At 47.7% G+C, this 15,824-nt stretch overlaps 7 protein-coding genes across 7 annotated transcripts; 3 read left to right on the top strand and 4 right to left on the bottom strand.

The window, feature by feature from the left end:
* Window positions 1-48: 48 nt before the first annotated feature.
* Window positions 49-2,555, top strand: HD556DRAFT_1500709 (BRF1-domain-containing protein; the record flags this gene model as incomplete). The annotated part of the gene is made up of 7 exons (XM_041308951.1): window positions 49-51; window positions 102-267; window positions 297-407; window positions 457-590; window positions 666-1,713; window positions 1,765-1,808; window positions 1,883-2,555. 7 exons carry the CDS (start codon window positions 49-51, stop codon window positions 2,261-2,263), a joined length of 1,887 nt encoding a protein of 628 aa, XP_041155154.1. The 3' UTR covers window positions 2,264-2,555.
* On the bottom strand, window positions 2,369-3,266 carry HD556DRAFT_933433 (MSF1-domain-containing protein). Its single transcript, XM_041312068.1, has 3 exons — window positions 3,101-3,266; window positions 2,872-3,043; window positions 2,369-2,810 (listed from the first exon to the last, which is right to left on the bottom strand). The coding sequence occupies exons 1-3, from the start codon at window positions 3,130-3,132 to the stop codon at window positions 2,475-2,477; spliced, it is 540 nt and encodes a 179-aa protein (XP_041155153.1). The 5' UTR covers window positions 3,133-3,266; the 3' UTR covers window positions 2,369-2,474.
* Window positions 3,267-3,321: 55 nt separating this feature from the next.
* HD556DRAFT_1407092 (ABC transporter transmembrane region 2-domain-containing protein) lies at window positions 3,322-6,540 on the bottom strand. Its single transcript, XM_041304031.1, has 17 exons — window positions 6,115-6,540; window positions 5,912-6,063; window positions 5,630-5,850; window positions 5,543-5,576; window positions 5,321-5,490; window positions 5,015-5,271; window positions 4,890-4,965; window positions 4,804-4,842; window positions 4,597-4,755; window positions 4,428-4,546; window positions 4,345-4,372; window positions 4,244-4,297; window positions 4,073-4,195; window positions 3,856-4,022; window positions 3,636-3,805; window positions 3,508-3,582; window positions 3,322-3,453 (listed from the first exon to the last, which is right to left on the bottom strand). The coding sequence occupies exons 1-17, from the start codon at window positions 6,331-6,333 to the stop codon at window positions 3,390-3,392; spliced, it is 2,127 nt and encodes a 708-aa protein (XP_041155152.1). The 5' UTR covers window positions 6,334-6,540; the 3' UTR covers window positions 3,322-3,389.
* HD556DRAFT_1407086 (uncharacterized protein) lies at window positions 6,541-7,911 on the bottom strand. The gene is given in 4 exon segments (XM_041304030.1): window positions 6,541-6,804; window positions 6,814-7,542; window positions 7,562-7,755; window positions 7,815-7,911. The coding sequence occupies 3 exon segments, from the start codon at window positions 7,903-7,905 to the stop codon at window positions 6,814-6,816; spliced, it is 1,014 nt and encodes a 337-aa protein (XP_041155151.1). The 5' UTR covers window positions 7,906-7,911; the 3' UTR covers window positions 6,541-6,804.
* A 2,102-nt stretch (window positions 7,912-10,013) lies between these two features.
* On the top strand, window positions 10,014-11,648 carry HD556DRAFT_932900 (uncharacterized protein). Its single transcript, XM_041312065.1, has 4 exons — window positions 10,014-10,387; window positions 10,446-10,493; window positions 10,543-10,559; window positions 10,622-11,648. Exons 1-4 carry the CDS (start codon window positions 10,210-10,212, stop codon window positions 11,297-11,299), a joined length of 921 nt encoding a protein of 306 aa, XP_041155150.1. The 5' UTR covers window positions 10,014-10,209; the 3' UTR covers window positions 11,300-11,648.
* On the bottom strand, window positions 11,231-12,249 carry HD556DRAFT_932952 (carbonic anhydrase). Its single transcript, XM_041312066.1, has 4 exons — window positions 12,037-12,249; window positions 11,963-11,987; window positions 11,845-11,910; window positions 11,231-11,784 (listed from the first exon to the last, which is right to left on the bottom strand). The coding sequence occupies exons 1-4, from the start codon at window positions 12,134-12,136 to the stop codon at window positions 11,466-11,468; spliced, it is 510 nt and encodes a 169-aa protein (XP_041155149.1). The 5' UTR covers window positions 12,137-12,249; the 3' UTR covers window positions 11,231-11,465.
* Window positions 12,250-12,499: 250 nt separating this feature from the next.
* HD556DRAFT_1407074 (RINT-1 family protein) lies at window positions 12,500-15,778 on the top strand. The gene is made up of 11 exons (XM_041304029.1): window positions 12,500-12,724; window positions 12,776-13,053; window positions 13,105-13,320; window positions 13,377-13,499; window positions 13,548-13,680; window positions 13,729-13,842; window positions 13,900-14,155; window positions 14,214-14,378; window positions 14,427-14,713; window positions 14,770-15,017; window positions 15,079-15,778. Exons 1-11 carry the CDS (start codon window positions 12,557-12,559, stop codon window positions 15,602-15,604), a joined length of 2,514 nt encoding a protein of 837 aa, XP_041155148.1. The 5' UTR covers window positions 12,500-12,556; the 3' UTR covers window positions 15,605-15,778.
* The last annotated feature ends 46 nt before the right edge of the window (window positions 15,779-15,824 follow it).

Raw genomic sequence — 15,824 nt, 5'->3', positions numbered from 1 at the left:
ACGAGTTCATAATAACGTATAACATTGTATCCGAGCCCTCTTATCATCATGGTAGGTTCTTGCATCACTATACTTCATCTTTGACATCAATCCCCGTTTAGACTGTGTGCACGGATTGTGGAGGGACTGTTATTGAGTACGATGCAGCTGCCGGTAATGGCTTTTGTGTCAAATGCGGAACGGTGGTGGAGGAGAACACCATAGTTTCAGAGGTCACTTTTGGAGAAACCTCTGCTGGCGCGGCCATGGTTCAGGGATCATACGTCGGTCAGGGTTCAAGTAAGTGTTGGTCATAGATGTTCTGCGGACAAAGAACCTCAGTCTGCCTCTGCCAGCGCATGCTCGCATGTCAGGTCCATTTGGTAATAGAGGAAGTAATGAGTCCCGCGAGCAAACTATCGCGAATGGTGAGTCGTTGTTTTTATCGTAGTCATAACAGACCTCATGATTCACTAGCTAGCAGAAAGATTCAGAACTTTGCTGGCGCTCTGCGTTTATCTGAAATTGTTTGTCTTGCGGCAACGCGTCTTTACACCCTCGCCGTTGAACACAAGTTTACTAAGGGTCGCAAAAGCAATAATGTCGCTGCTGTCTGTCTATATGTTGCCTGTCGACAAAAAGAGACACGTAATTACATGCTTATAGACTTCTCTGATCTTCTACAGGTAAGGAATGATGTATTTGTCGATACTAGATCTTATCTCTATTTCCAGGTCAATGTCTTCGAGCTGGGCCACATATACCTCCAACTCGTACAGACTTTAAATTTAAAGCTCCCTCTCGTCGACCCTTCTCATTACATCTCCCGTTTCGCAGCGTTGCTCGAGTTTGGCGAAGAAACTCATAAAGTTGCCACTGATGCCGTTCGACTTGTACAACGTTTTGACCGTGATTGGGTCACTCGGGGCCGTCGCCCAGCAGGAATTTGTGGTGCGGCGCTCCTCCTTGCCGCCCGCATGAATAACTTCCGGCGTTCAGTCGAGGAGATTGTACAAGTGGTGAAGATCGCTGATACCACACTAAAGAAACGATTAGATGAATTCAAGAAGACTCCTAGCGGAGGCCTCACGCTTGCCGACTTCAGGACGGTGTGGCTAGATGAAGAGATGGATCCTCCTGCCTTCACAAAAGGAAAGGAGAAAGAAGAGAAAGAGCGGGAAGAGGCTCTTGGTGGACCGAAAGACAAACCCAAGACCCAGAAGCGGAAAGGCAAACGGAAAAGGAGAGGTAGCGAATCTGAGGGGGAACGGGTGGAACTGGCACCGCCTGTGGAGGAGATCCCACCTCAGATACCCATAATTGACCCAGCCCTGTTCAATCAGGGTATCCTTTCCGGAACATCTGAGCCGGCGCCGCTGTTTTACCCGGACGAAACCGAGGAAGTCTATGCCAATATTGATCCCGCTTTACGTCCGGCGTCAAATGTGATATCTCCCGAACTTGATTCATCAACAGTGGCTGCCATCGATGACACTGTTGATCAGGCCCTCGCCGATGAAGTTGCTAGTTTCTTGCAAAATACGCAGGGCTCACTTCTTCTTGACGCTCTGGACGAAGCTGAGCAGCGCCGACAGGCCCAGTTTGCCGAAGTCGATGATTTGCTAGGATTGGATGAGGACGAGCTTGACAAATTTCTCCTCACCGAAGAGGAGGTAAAAGTCAAGGAACGCGTCTGGGTGGAGATAAACCGGGATTATTTGGAGGCGTTAGCTGGTATGCTTTCTTGATTATTTATGTCCATGACTGAGCGGTCACTTGTTGTAGCCAAGGGCGAACCAGCTGATGTCAATCAACCTAAAAGTCGGAAGGTTCGTATCATGCCATGCACGATATTTTCTCATGAACTTTGCCTTTATATGCTGATACGTTTCGTATTCTTCAGCGTCGCAAAACCAGCACGAAACCGCGTGACGACTCAATTCCGTCTGGAAATACAGCAGCCGAATCAGTGCGGAATCTCATCAAGAAAAATTACAAGTACAGTAAACGTATCAATTACGATGCACTCAAGGACCTTTTTGTTGATGGACCTCAAGCTCCATCCCTCGATGACAAGGACAATTTATATACTATGGATGATAAGAGCGACGGAGAAGGCATGATAGTTCTTGAGGAAGACGGCGGGGGCATTGGAAGTCAACGACCAGCGCCCCGGCCGCGTCGAGAAGAACAAGGTGAGGAAGGAGAGGATGACGAGAGTGAAAAAGGCGACGATCATGTCACTGATGTGGGATGGGAAGATGCGTACGAGCAAGAAGTCTAAATGATATCCTTCACCTAGTGTCAAGGATCTGCATGCTCGTCGTAGATGTGTGCAAGAATCCAAATAATACATGTGCCTCTGTATTGTAAAATAAACGTAAGTCGTCCAAGTAGCAGACGTTTTGAATGTGATCTAGGGGGGTTCCATGGGACGCATCTAACATGCTGAAAGTGCAAGCGAAAGGAAGAAACGGACTAGATATCCTGCTGCTCTATGATGGTGCAGTCTGTTGTTCCTTGGCCTCCCACATTGTTCTGAGCACGTCCGAAAATCCAGCTTTACCTGAAATAGCGTTTTGCTCGAAGCGCTGAACCAACCAATCCTCGAACTTGTCTGTCATACTCCTCCACATAGCCATCCGCGCCTGTATCTCTGCTGTCTGTATGAATGATGTCTGGGTGGAGGACATTGGTCTATACTGTATTCGCTCATAGCAAGTAGCGAATTGGGACAGCGAGAGGTTGACGGACGTTATCGTCGCGGTTTGCGTTGCGGGATCTATGAAGGATATCTCACGAACAAAAGCATCCTCCGAGCCACCAAAGAGCTAAAAACGATCGAATACAAGAATTAGTTACATGTCGTGTGCGGACATGAGAGCGGCTGACCTTGACTATCCATGAGGGCGTCTTTTGTTTGCACCCAAGGACACGCTCCGTCCGTATCACTCCAGTTAATGGATCAATCGTACGATCGAGAACATCGACGTTAACGACGTGAGTACAATGTGGGTTCGGGTATTTGTGCCACATTCCAATGACGACGTGAGACCATGAATGACTGGAAATTACATAGTGAACACGCTGTAGAAAATTGCGATGAACAGAAGATACTCACTCATACTTGAAAGATTGGGAGAAGATGTGCATGACGGGGCGGAAGTGGGAGAGGTGGTCGACTGGCTGTGCGGAGGAAACAGGACGACGATATACCCGGCAGTGCACCTCCACTGTATAAATTTGCGATTGGTTCCGGCACGCCGCGGCATCTCGGCACCTTACCCGCGTCCGAATAAAATCTTGCTTTAAATTTATCTGATCGGTCCCACTGATTAGATAGGCACCTGCCTTTGACTTATCGGTGTGGTAATTATGATAATGATATCTGCCTTCTACAGTCAAAATTACTACATACTTCTATTTGCATCCGCAATAAGTCGCAGTTCGGCGAGACGTAGTTTCATCTTCGGTCTACAGCAAGATGTGAAAAGACTTTTCAACCTGACGACTAAGCAGGGCACTCACATTTCAAGCAGTTTCGTCTCCAGATCCTGCTTCTCTTCTTGAATGGCCAAACGTTTCTCTGCATCCAATTGCGTGCTACAAGGACAGCTAAACTGGCATTTACAGTAAGAGATGAAAATGAGACGCACAAGATATATCCGCCCTGACCATCCAGTTGCAAGATCGTCGAGTGATACTTCCACAGTGATGGACGATGAGATACGGTGAGTAGCGTAATTCCGAGAGCAGTTGCCTGTTCCATCATTGTACCCTCCATGTCAGGAGGGACGAGTGAGGTTGCTTCATCGAGAATGGCATACTGCAGCCAGCTGATTAACGTTCAGTGACCAGAGTAAGGTATGTGATTACCTTGGGTCTGTGATAGAAGAGTCGCGCCCAAGCGATCTTCTGCTTGTCGCCTCCGCTGAGCGCATCTCTCCACTCGTGCGCAACATCCCAACCCCCTTCTCGCTCAACGATGCTTCCCATCTGGACCCTTTCAAGTACCGCGAGGAGGTCCGCGTCTGTCACTCCACCTAGGACACGTCTTATAATTAAATTTACAAACGCGATATTATTCACCCACGGGCCTCCATATCTTGTTGCGAGTGCGGATAAATAACTTGGTCACGGAGAGTTCCGACAGAAAGATAAGGTCGTTGGGGTATGAGCATGAAATTTGACGCGGGGGGCTTCCGAACAATACCGCCTGGAGACATGGTGAAACTAATGCATCGCCCGAATATATCAAGCTCACCGTAAACAGGCCAAAGGCCGCCCAGGATGCGGAACAGCGAAGACTTCCCAGAACCTACATTGTAGTGAGGCGACAACGATCACGAAATCAGTGATGCATACCATTTGGACCAACAATCAACATGTGTTCCTTCAAATTTTATTTAGCATAAGACACCATACATACGCGTTGCATATGATCTTACCCCAGGTTTGACATGGAAGGTTAAACTTCTCAAAAGAATGTCCCCATTTGGCGTAATGATTGGGACGCTCTCAAATTGAATATCGTCCGAGAGGAGAACTTGTCCACGACTTCGCAGAACTAAGGGTGTTACATTTAGTGCTTGCGTTACGAGTGAACTAGTCACGTACTCTCTGCATTCTCTCCCTCAGTTGCACCGCTCACCAGACTCTTCTGGAACTTGCCCTTTCGGATGTCTGACATAGTGTCAAGCAAAAGGGAAACTCGTGAGGTATAGCCCGCGAGTTCCGCCAGGTCTTTATACGAGTACATCACGCGACCTATGGCATCTATGAATGCATGTCAGCAGTAAAATATGAAGGATCAAATGATTTCACCTGATGAAGAAAGAAGTAGTCTTCGGTTGGTCACGAAACCTGTAGAACGTTGAGTGCTTGGTATTGGGGTGACTATTATAACTCGCCTTCTGTGCGACTACCTAAGTCAAAATTTGATATTCCAGGCAGCTTGAAGAAAACAGGGATTGCACAGACGACAAGCTAAAATAGTTGTTATATTGTTCCAATTCATTGCTTGACGAATACATACCCCAAAGCTGCCCCACAGCCATTTGACAATGCCTTCTTCCGCGCACCCGTACCACCATCTCTTATTCATTACTCCTTGTTCATGTTGAACGAGTGCAGCATATTCGCGTTCGATTAATTGCTTCTCCGTCTCCTCGCCACCAAAAAAGGCAATCTCCTCTGCGAACTCGGAGAGGCGAGAATGTGTATGTCGAAGTGAGCCAGCCAACGCAGCTGACCGAGCTGTGTATGTCCCAAAGGAGGGAGTTAGAACACGTACTGCATTTGTGTTAGCTGATTATATGCGCTCAATAAAAATTGAACTTACGTAGCGCAGCAGATGCCTGAACTAAAACAGTGAGAAGGACAAGACCCTCTGCCCCTACATTCTGTGACAATTGGTAGTTGTAAAGTATCACGTCAAGGATTGGCTTCGCAAGGTTCGCGTAAATTACGGCAAGGTGCGTGGAGAACCGTTGTATATCGTGAGTTATCATTCTGTTCAAATCTGAGATCGATGATGTATTGTTTGATCTATTAGTTCACTCACTGATCAGCATTCTTTATCCTGTCGTCAAGATTAGCTGGATGACAAGAGTCACTGAGATATTCCACTGAGAGAGTAGGGAGAACTAACAAAGTTTATAATAAACTTTGCCCTCTGGGCCATCTGCTTCGTCGCCAAGGTACATCTTAAGCACTTCTTTAGTCAGTCGAGTACGATATGCAAGAGCGAGCTTATTCTGGATGTAGCTAAGCCAGCTATTCGTCCAAGTAGCTGGAATTGCAACGAGCAACCATCGTATAATGTTGAGGAGAAATTGGAGAGACTGTCCGCGTACGAGAGACGCAACAATTCTATAAGGATCATACATGACACTTCAGAACATGCTGATTTCAAGTTGTTTAGAGAACGTACTTTCCGTCTAAAGCGGCAACATACAACGAGATGGCAGTGCGGAAAATGAGGAGACTTGAATGCATGAAAAGCAACAGGGCCTCCTTGGAGTGTATGTTTGGTATGACAATACGCAAGATCATGCCCAGCCTTTGATAAAATACGGCATCAACCTTGCGGGCTAATATGAGTGTATGGCCGCGATCAAGGCAAGAGAAGCGTACGGCAACACGGGCAGGCTTTCCGTTCTTTCGATCTGCCGCGTCCTTCTCTTTCTCCTTCTTTGTGGTTTGGTGGGCGGAAAGACCACGATATGCGGCCGTTAGCACGTACAGAACGAAGCCAACCGTAAGCCCTCGTTGTACCTGAGGCCGGTGCGCGGCATACACCTGCACGAGTTGTTTTACTCGCTGATCCAATGGGCGAAGCTTCGAGGTTACCATCCTACCCCGAGTGCGATTACCACTCTGCGAATTAAATGACAGTGACAAGTACTAGCCTGAAGCGCGCCTACCGAGAAGTGCTGAGGGTATTGGTGACATGTGATAGTCTATATAAGCTATAGCGCCAGCTAAAGTGGCAACACCCGCTACCCGTTTCGAACGTTTCAACAGAGTTATATCAAAATCAGCAAAAGATAGCTCTTGCCTGTCCTTGCGATTGCTTTCAGCGGCACATGCAAAGCGAACAAAAGTAGCCAGCGCCTCTGAAGAGGTTTGTTCACGAAAGATCTCTATCACGCGTGCTTTTCTTTCCGCTGACACAATGCGAGGCCAATCCGACGCATATTGAGCCCGCTCCTTCTCCATTGCAACGCCTTCATTCTGAGATCGCTTACCCTTGACAAGAACGTCTATATACGTTTTAAGGCGTTTGCGCAAGCGCGAAAGACTTTCTCCTTCATCAAAACCAATGTCATGGCATCACAATAAGCGAATCAAAGGCTTACACGCGATAGTTTTGCGCAACGAACTTAAAACACGAATTTGAAGATTGACAACCTCTTGGCTCGTGTCAGGAGAACTATGCAAACTGTCTATTGAACTATGAGTCCTGATATCATCGCCATCAACATCCTCGGTGCCCAACTCATCGCTGATATGAGCACAAGCGACACGAGAATCGGCCGCATAGAGTGTACATTTACCCCTCGATACATGGTCGATAATCCTATCCAACAACTGATCCTTCGTACCCACAAAACACAAACCGTGCCAAGACGCTATAGCTTCCAAAGAAGGCTTGGACATATGCTCTGTCTTGGAAAACAACGACTGGAATGTTTGAGACACGCGCTCATATGCGCTGCGGCTACGAAAGATTTTCAGAATGCTGATAGCTTTTTGCCTAGGATGTAATTCTTGAGCGCGAGTGCACTCTAAATCGTTACAAATACTCTGCGCAATAAACCAAAGGTCGCCGCCTGATATAACAGAAGCATCCCCTGACATCAACTCGTCCAGTATGAACTCAACTAAATTCGAAGGCGTGCCAAACCCTGCCGCGACCTCACGACATGCAGTGTAATCACGATGCTTGGAGCGTGTGTCCGAAATGACGCATTCCCCGTGGAGTAGATGTTGCAACAACGATTTTCGCAACTCGAGCAAGGAATATGAACCCTTAAAGTCTAAACCGTGCAGAGTACATGCCTGCTCAAGCAACGCAAACTTCGGACGACAAGGGACCCAAACGGACCCCCGAACGACACGATGCAAAAAATATATCATGCACGATAGACTTTGAACGTCTGCGAGACGATAAAACTGCCCCTGCTAGGGACGAAGACTGAGATAAATCTACGGGGCCACTGACAGCAGATTCTGGCAAATGGCTTGCATCACCACCAAGTATACACAAAGTTACTAGAAACACAAAACAATATCAGAAAAAACCAAAAGATTCAACCATGATGTACTATCACCTTGCAATCCAGATGCGCCGCGAGAATAAGGATTGTGCGCAGGATGCTCGTCTTCCCGACCAACAGCGTGCCACGCAGCAATCCAATTCATCCCAATTAAAACATCACAATCAAGACTGCGCACGACCTCAAACTCAACGCCAGTCGTGAGCGCACGGCCATCATAGGAAGCCGTGAGAATGTCAGAGAAACGAGAACCCGGTGCTGGCGCTGAATGACTGAGGTCATGAGCAACTGGAATAGATACAAAACAACGACTCGAATCAGTATTGAAGACGACAGAGACAGGGAGACGGCCGATGAACGAGGTCATGATGGTGAGAGCGCAAGAGGGGTGTAAGCATGAGAGCTCGACAGCGATGCGGTGATCGAGCAGGCGAGAGCTAAAGGCGGTGTAGAACGATCGATCAACACAGCCTCATTACCGTCTAAGGCGAGAAAGAGAGGGGCGGCAAGATCGTGAAATCTACCGCCAAAACGTGAAAAATAGCGAACTATAAGACCCACTCCCTAAAGGTAGCGGGAATATTTTTGCCTCCGCAATAAACTTACAACCTTGCTTACAATTACTATATTTAGCTAGAATGACTAAGCAGGTGCCTTCGGGGGTTGCTTGGCGCTGACCCTAGACAGTGCGCGCTCGTCGTGGTCGGAGGTCTCGAGGAACCCAACGGAAATGGAGATGTTCTTAGAATGACAGCCAAGCAATGTTATTACCGGGTCGGCAACCGAGAAACGCATGCTGTCACGGTCATCATTGAAACCAACCCAAAAATGGTACAGTACCCCCGGATGATGAGCCCACCAGGACACTCACGGGCACCGTTTCCATCCGCATGGAAGAAGCACAGACTTTTTGTTGTTGGCATTGACACACGGAGACGCCAAATGTGTTTTTGATGTGGAACACAGCGTACAGTGTACATACCCAATTGCAGCTGCGCATGACTCGGAAACAAAATGTCTCCTTCCAAACTAGACTCGTGACCCGACGGCAGGCTCGGGGGACCTCACAGCCACAATTTAGACTCGTGACTAGTCGGTCTAATGAGGCAAGCCGTCGATTAGACAGACTGGTAAATCTGGGTTTGAATTTGGATAGTGCGCGGGTTCGTCAGGTAACGTGATCTGTAGCCAATGGGAAAACTGAAAATTTTGACGTGAATACTAAAATTATTGTTTGAAATTTTGAAATTTGACGCAACGCGTCGCGTCAAATGCATGTATCTGCGCTACAACTTCAATGGATGTGAATGCTGTCATTCAAGCAGTGCGACAAGCATCATTAGATGGTCTAGATTCCTTCGCTCGCTCGCTGATAGGAGAACGGCTTCCTACCGACTACATTCAATCACTCAGTAACACAGACAGAACAGATGCACTTCGTGCTTGCTTGCTTGTGTACATCCTTACAGCAACTTTGATCGTGCCACGAGAGTTTCAACTGGAGGCTGCTCTTGCAACACTCAACGGCCGCGACAGTGTAATAACAGCAGGTACAGGCTGTGGGAAGACACTGTGTCTCATCCTGCCAATTATCCTCCGTCCTGACACCATCAGTATGACGATTTCGCCGCTGAAACGCCTCCAGATTACCCAGGTCAGACCAAAATTTGGCTTTTTAGGTACTGAGTGCGACAAAGAGCTCACCAGGTGAAAGAGTGTCTGAAATATGGCATATCTACAATATCTATCAACGAGGACACTCCAAATGATGCATCACTATGGCAGGTACACCCAACATGAAAAGCTGTTGATTTCGCTGTGTAAGGGGATACTTTAACTCATGTTTTCAATCAACAGTCAATTCGTACTGGGAAGTTCAACCATTTAATTGTTTCGCCAGAGCAATTGTTCATTTTCATCCCCTTCATTGTTGGGCCATCTTTCGGTCATCTTTTCTTCGACTTGGAGGAGAAAGTCCGAACAGCAGAGTGTTTCGAAGAGGCTGATTCAGTTCAATAGAGTATGGATCATAAATAGAGCTTGAATTCAAATAAAATGCTGCACTGCAGCAGCCGAAAAGAGTACTGGTCGTTTTCAGAGACGACAACTCGTCGACGAGCGACAGAACGTCATGATAATGTATGATCGAACAAAGTACATGAACTTAGCTACTGTCCCAAAAAGAACTTATCTGTCACGTTACCTGACGAACCCGCGCACTATCCAAATTCAAACCCAGATTTACCAGTCTGTCTAATCGACGGCTTGCCTCATTAGACAGACTGGTCACGAGTCTAGCCACAATTTCCTTTTGTATTTTTCGCCCTACGTTGCTTTTGCCTTATCGATTCGGCACATTTCATCCGAAAAACCAAGGCTATGGATAGCGAATTGCAATAACTCTTGACTCTTTGTCTCCTCTGACTAGATACAGGTCACCGATACCGCCATGTCTGTGAACGATACCTACCGAGCGTCCAGCCCAGAGCATGAGCCAGAGCTCACTGCAGAAACTACCGCCGAGCAGATTGCAGAGCTCAAGGAATCTATACCCCCCTCCTCTGCACCTATCATCGCGGTTGATCTTGATGACGTGTTGAGCTGTACCAATGCTATCGTAGCGAAATGTACGTGTATTCTACTCATCTACATGAGGAGCACTGGGTGCAAGCTAGTTTGTTCAAGGGCACAATGAGACTCATGGTACCCAGATGACCACCAATGATTTTTACTGTAAGTCATGAATTGACATCTCCCTGTGCATCATGGTCACGTTGTGCAGACTACTTCTACTGGAAGGTAAGAAGAACGTATTTTATTGATGCAGTGATAGTTCATATCCAATCTGTCTGTTCCTCCAGAATCCATTTTGGGGAACGCCTCACGTCACTCGCACGAAAGTCAAAACATTCTACACCAGCGGTCTGATGGCGCAGGCCCAGCCCGTACCTGGTGCACGCGAGGGCGTAGAGGCCTTGTGTGCGCTGGGCTATCGCTTGATCATCGTCACGGCTCGAGGCAAAGATTCCCATGCTGACAGCTGGGCCTGGGTCAAACGTTGGTTCCCTGGATGCTTTCATAGCATGATATGCACTGGCCAGTTTGCGAATTCTCCAAAGCATGCGACAGATGGCGTAGACGCCTTGGCGGGTGCACCAAAGGAACATGAGGTCGCCACGCGGTTGAGCAAAGCGGAGGTCTGTATTGACATTGGAGCCGAATTGCTGATCGACGACTCGATGGAAAATGCGTTGGCCTGCGCATATCATATTCCATTAGATGGAGTAACAAAGCCTCCCCCGGTACTCCTTTTCGGCTCATATGAGTGGAACAAGCGATTATCAGTGGCTTCTGATGAGTGCGACGATATGGTTTATGAAGTTCGTTTACAAAGAGAAGGGGGAAAGTTCCTGGAAGAGGATGTGGAGCGAGGGGACAAGGCATTGGAGCAAGCAAACACCCATCTTTCGGTGCGCCGGGCTAGAGACTGGAGTGAGGTTGTGCGATATGTCGCGGAGTTGAAGGGCGGCCGTTTGTAGCTTCATGGATGCTGTAGGTGGCTATTCATTCATTTCTAACATCGGTTACTACTGATAGGTCCTACTCGTTTTTCAAGTATGAAGCACTAGGTTGCATCTCATACAGATCATTCTTTGTACAGGTTACAGATATATCATATAGACCATTCTTTGTACCGCCGTCTTATCACGCAACTTCTCTGATCTTTCCCGTCTCAACCTCGTACACCCATCCAGTGATATTTCCTTCCTTCAGAACAAGCGGGTGATTCTTCAAGAACGCGACATCATCTTTCACACTCCTATCTAAATCAGGGAAGGGTCCAAACTGCAGGTCGTTCACCGCCTCGGACACATTGGTATCTCCAGGATGTGCATTGATGACCTTGGATCGAAGTTGCTCGTCGGAAAAGGTGAGCATTCCACAATCAGAATGGTGAATGACGATCACATCTTTAGTTCCGAGGAGTCTTTGTGAAATGATAATGGAACGAAGGGATTCTTTGCTAAATATAATGGGAACTCATTCAGCAGAGCATAGGAGTTGTAGTATGTTTTTGGCGTACGCAAGGCCCCCAGCATTCCGAATAATGTGTGCTTCCCCTAAATTCAGGCCGAGGAACTCTTCAGGACTGTTCGACGGTCACTGTCTGCGGACACGCCTCCTTATCAATTACAACTCACTTAAGGCGAGCATCCATGCAAGTCACTATCGGTGAGTCAGCTGAGCTCTCACAGGTGTGCTGGCAAGTACTTACCGACAACAAGATGCTTGGATGGTGGAATGCTTAATCTGCCATTATCGCCGAAGCTGGCAGCGTAGCTCTCGTTTGCTTGCTTAAAGTTAACCTCAGCCATGGGAGTTCAAGATAGAGATGGAGTTCTGTAGCGTGGGGTATTACTCTGTGAATAGTTCGTCTTCTCCACTCATTTTGACGCCATCGAGTGTCTTTAGTACTAGATGGTCCCACGAGTCCGTGTGTCTGCGCGGTAACTCTCCACTGGACTCAACACGTCGATTTTCGAAAAATAAACTAGCAGACGTTGTACTTTCGATGTCACGCTGTCAAACTGTCAAAGATTTTTTATTTTTTATTTGTGCGATGTGGAGTAATAAACGTTTTGCCAACAATGCGCGGACTCCCTAGTATGGGAAGAAGAACTCGAGTCGCGATTAGATAACCACGTGGGCATAATCTGAATTTGAAATTATGTGGTCCACCTACAACGTGGTGACCAGTGAGATTCAGTTTAGCTCAGAGCCTCAGACCATCCGCAATGTCCTCACAGAAAATACAGCGCCTACTTGAACCACCTAACGTATCTGCTGCGCATCGGTCTGCACTAGAGTACTTCAACTCCAACTTCGCTCACATCGACAACCTCAATGGGATTGACCAAGTCCTGTCACAAACAAAAGCACGGAGTTCAGAACTACAGCGTCAGGTGGGTTGAATAATTCGAATGATTCATGATAGTTTATTCGTTGTCAGCTAGCTCTCTGCATCTCAGCAATCAATCGACTCGCTGATAACGAAGACTCGCGTGGCAGCACTTGCTAACCTTGACACTGCTCGTGGGCTCGCGGAGGACAGAGAGTCAATAGAGAACGAGATGACTTACCTCTCATATGAGCTTGTCTCATCTCTTTCCCCGTCGAAATCGGAAGCCAATCCCACTCTTCTTGAGGACATTGAGACTATGCATCGCATACTGAAGGAACTTGAAAGCGTGCGGGCGTATGTAGCTGTCATAGAACGTACATTGACTTTGAGGTGTGCACCATCTGTCAATTTTATCGATGGAAACAAACAATTCTTTCTCAGCAAAGGAGCATTGGCGCAGTTGCGCGCTACACCATCCCCACTTTCCAAATCGTCGACGTCGGAATACAGTAGGCTAAGTGCCTTCGTTAGTAATATTGGTCAGGCATGCGACGGTGTGCAAGATATCGGGAGTGCCGAGCAGTCTCTACATCTTGTTACATTTGTACGGCGTATCCGTGACAAAACGTGGTTAGATATAAAAGAGATATTTTCTACGTAAGTCTCGATCTATGCTCTGGGACAGTCTGATAATTTACCGTCTTTTCATCAAGAAAACTGAATGGCGTGCTGGAGAGTCTTCAGTGGCCAATGGCTGTCGATTATCCTGCTGCGAGCGTGCATGACCGCAAATCCTTCGAATCTGCGTTCAAGGACTTGATATTGCTGCAAGAAATGTCAGTGAAGCTGAATGATGCATTACGGGCTTTACTGAAATTACACAGCGGCGAGAATATCGAGGGCTCAACAAACCAAGGTTCCCAGGGCTTATACCCACTAGAAACACTCGCGCATGCAATATCCCTTCGTTTCAAATACCATTTCGAAACTGAACGAGAGACAAATCGCCTTGATAAGGTTTGGTTCTCGTCGTCTTCTATCACCTGTATTGATTTCTCGTGACAGCCAGAGTGGTATCTCTCACATATAATGAACGTGGCTCTTGACCATCGATCCTTCATGGACAATGTTATACAACGTTTACTCTTGGGCACAAAATACCAGTATGTTAATGCATGGGTAAGCTGATACTTTTAAACACAATCTTTGCAGCCTAATGGTAGACCATAACATCAGCAAAATTACATTACTCTCCTTGTCCCAATCCTGGAGCGCAAGTTGCGGCGCACCGTCCCGACTTTGCTCTCTCGCCCTGCCCTGTTGGCGCACACAGTTTATCAGGCATTAATTTTCGATTCCAATATGCGTGAACTAGGTTATGAATTCGTGGTCGGCACAGAGGCAAAGAAGACTGAGGAGAAAGGAGGCGTCAGTTCTGTCATTCTTTGCCAAAAGGAATGGTTTGACGCATGGTTAGAAGGCGAGAAAAAATGCAAGTTTATTTTTACATTCGTCTGTCTGTCTGAAAGACTAAGCTGTCTGATTCACAGTCGCTGAGGATCAGTACCATGAGATCATCAGTTCTCCAGACGCATGGGTTATTGTTGATGATGATTCAAATGAATCTGATGAACACAAGCTCTCCCGCTCAATGACCGAATTGAAGGCTACGAACTCAGCTCGACGAATAAAGGCCCTCGTTGAACAAGTTACTGGTACATTATGAGTTTTCTTTGATGTGCTCGTCATTGAAGGTGAAACAGATCGCTACTCTCCCCTTCCCTCCTTCGCCCATCGCACCCGTTTCCTTATTCACATTCAGCTTCCTATCCTCGAGCAGTATTATTCTCGCGTATCTTCTTCCCTGGATGCCTTTGAGACACTTTCATCTGCTCTAGTGCGAGCGGTCCCTGGCGCACTAGGTGTCGAAGGGCCGAGGACAGACTCGCGTAAGTTGACCGGAGGTATTGAGGGCAGTCAACGGTTGTGCAAGGCGTTGCTCAGCGCGCGGTACGTGGAGTCTGCAATGCGACGATGGGGAGAGGAAGAGGTGAGGCGGCTGGTGTTTCGTGACCTCATTGAAGCTAAACAACCTGTTGCGGACAGTTCTTTTTGGAATTGTGGACAGAAATTAACCATCGGGCAGCCCTACGTTCTCGGGCGGAGATGCATCCATCGCTGCCGAACTCTGCAGATTATCAGGCCAGCAAGAGCGATGTCCCGAATTGCACTATCTTTGAGGAACTAATTACACAGTACACGAAGCTTGCGTCAAGGGCAGAAGATATACTCGTGAGTCAAGTGTGTGGTGAAACTGAATCTGCCTTGAAACCACATTTCGTGGCTATCACATCGTGAGTCACTCGTCTTTCTACTCAGTTTATACCGTTCTTTGTAGTGACTGCTATCACATAGTCCCAAGGATGGAAGTGACGCTCAAAATGCAGATGACGGCATCGCCGTGCCCCCAAGTCTCCTCCCATCTATTGCTCTCTTGTCTGCTCACCTGACCTTCCTCCGTAACACGCTTCCGACTGCCGTGACAACGCAAGTATATAGGCGGATAGCAACACTCATCTCCGAGCACATTCTTCAGCGCGAAGTTCTGTTTCGCCCCGGACTTACCCGGGGACAATTCCGGACGGGACTTTCACGGGAGCAGGCACGTTCCGTACATGCGGAAAGCGAATTGTGGGCGGAAACTTGTCAGGTCGCCTTGAGAACCTCGCGGGCCAGGGCTGAGGGTCCTTGGGCACGGTTATTAGTCGCGGGCAGACTTCTCGGTGCACGCAGGCAGGAAGTGGATAGGGCCGTGAAGGAAGTCCTTGGAGGTCAAGGAGATGGTTGGGAGGATGCTTTGGATGTCGCTACGAGCCTCGGATCAGGGGGTTTAGGGAAAGAGGAGGTGAAGACGGTGCTCCGACTGCGTGATGATCTGTAGACGTTTAGTTACCGACTGTGCAGGGATGAGCGCCCGTGTAGCGACGTGAGGGGAGAATCGTGAGAGATATGTTTTCATCTTGCGAGGACCACATGGTGTTTAGTTTTCGAATCATCGCTTTGCCTTAGGAACACAGGACAATAATACCATGACAGGACTTCAACGTTGGTCTTCTGATCGTCGGTTCAGACCTTATGGATCACCACATGCTTCGACTTCC

Source organism: Suillus plorans, assembly GCF_016647745.1.
Source record: "Suillus plorans strain S12 chromosome Unknown HD556scaffold_74, whole genome shotgun sequence".
Classification (NCBI taxonomy): Eukaryota; Fungi; Basidiomycota; class Agaricomycetes; order Boletales; family Suillaceae; genus Suillus; species Suillus plorans.
The sequence above is the reverse complement of the archived record's forward strand: the minus strand, read 5'-3'. Positions and strand labels throughout refer to the sequence as shown.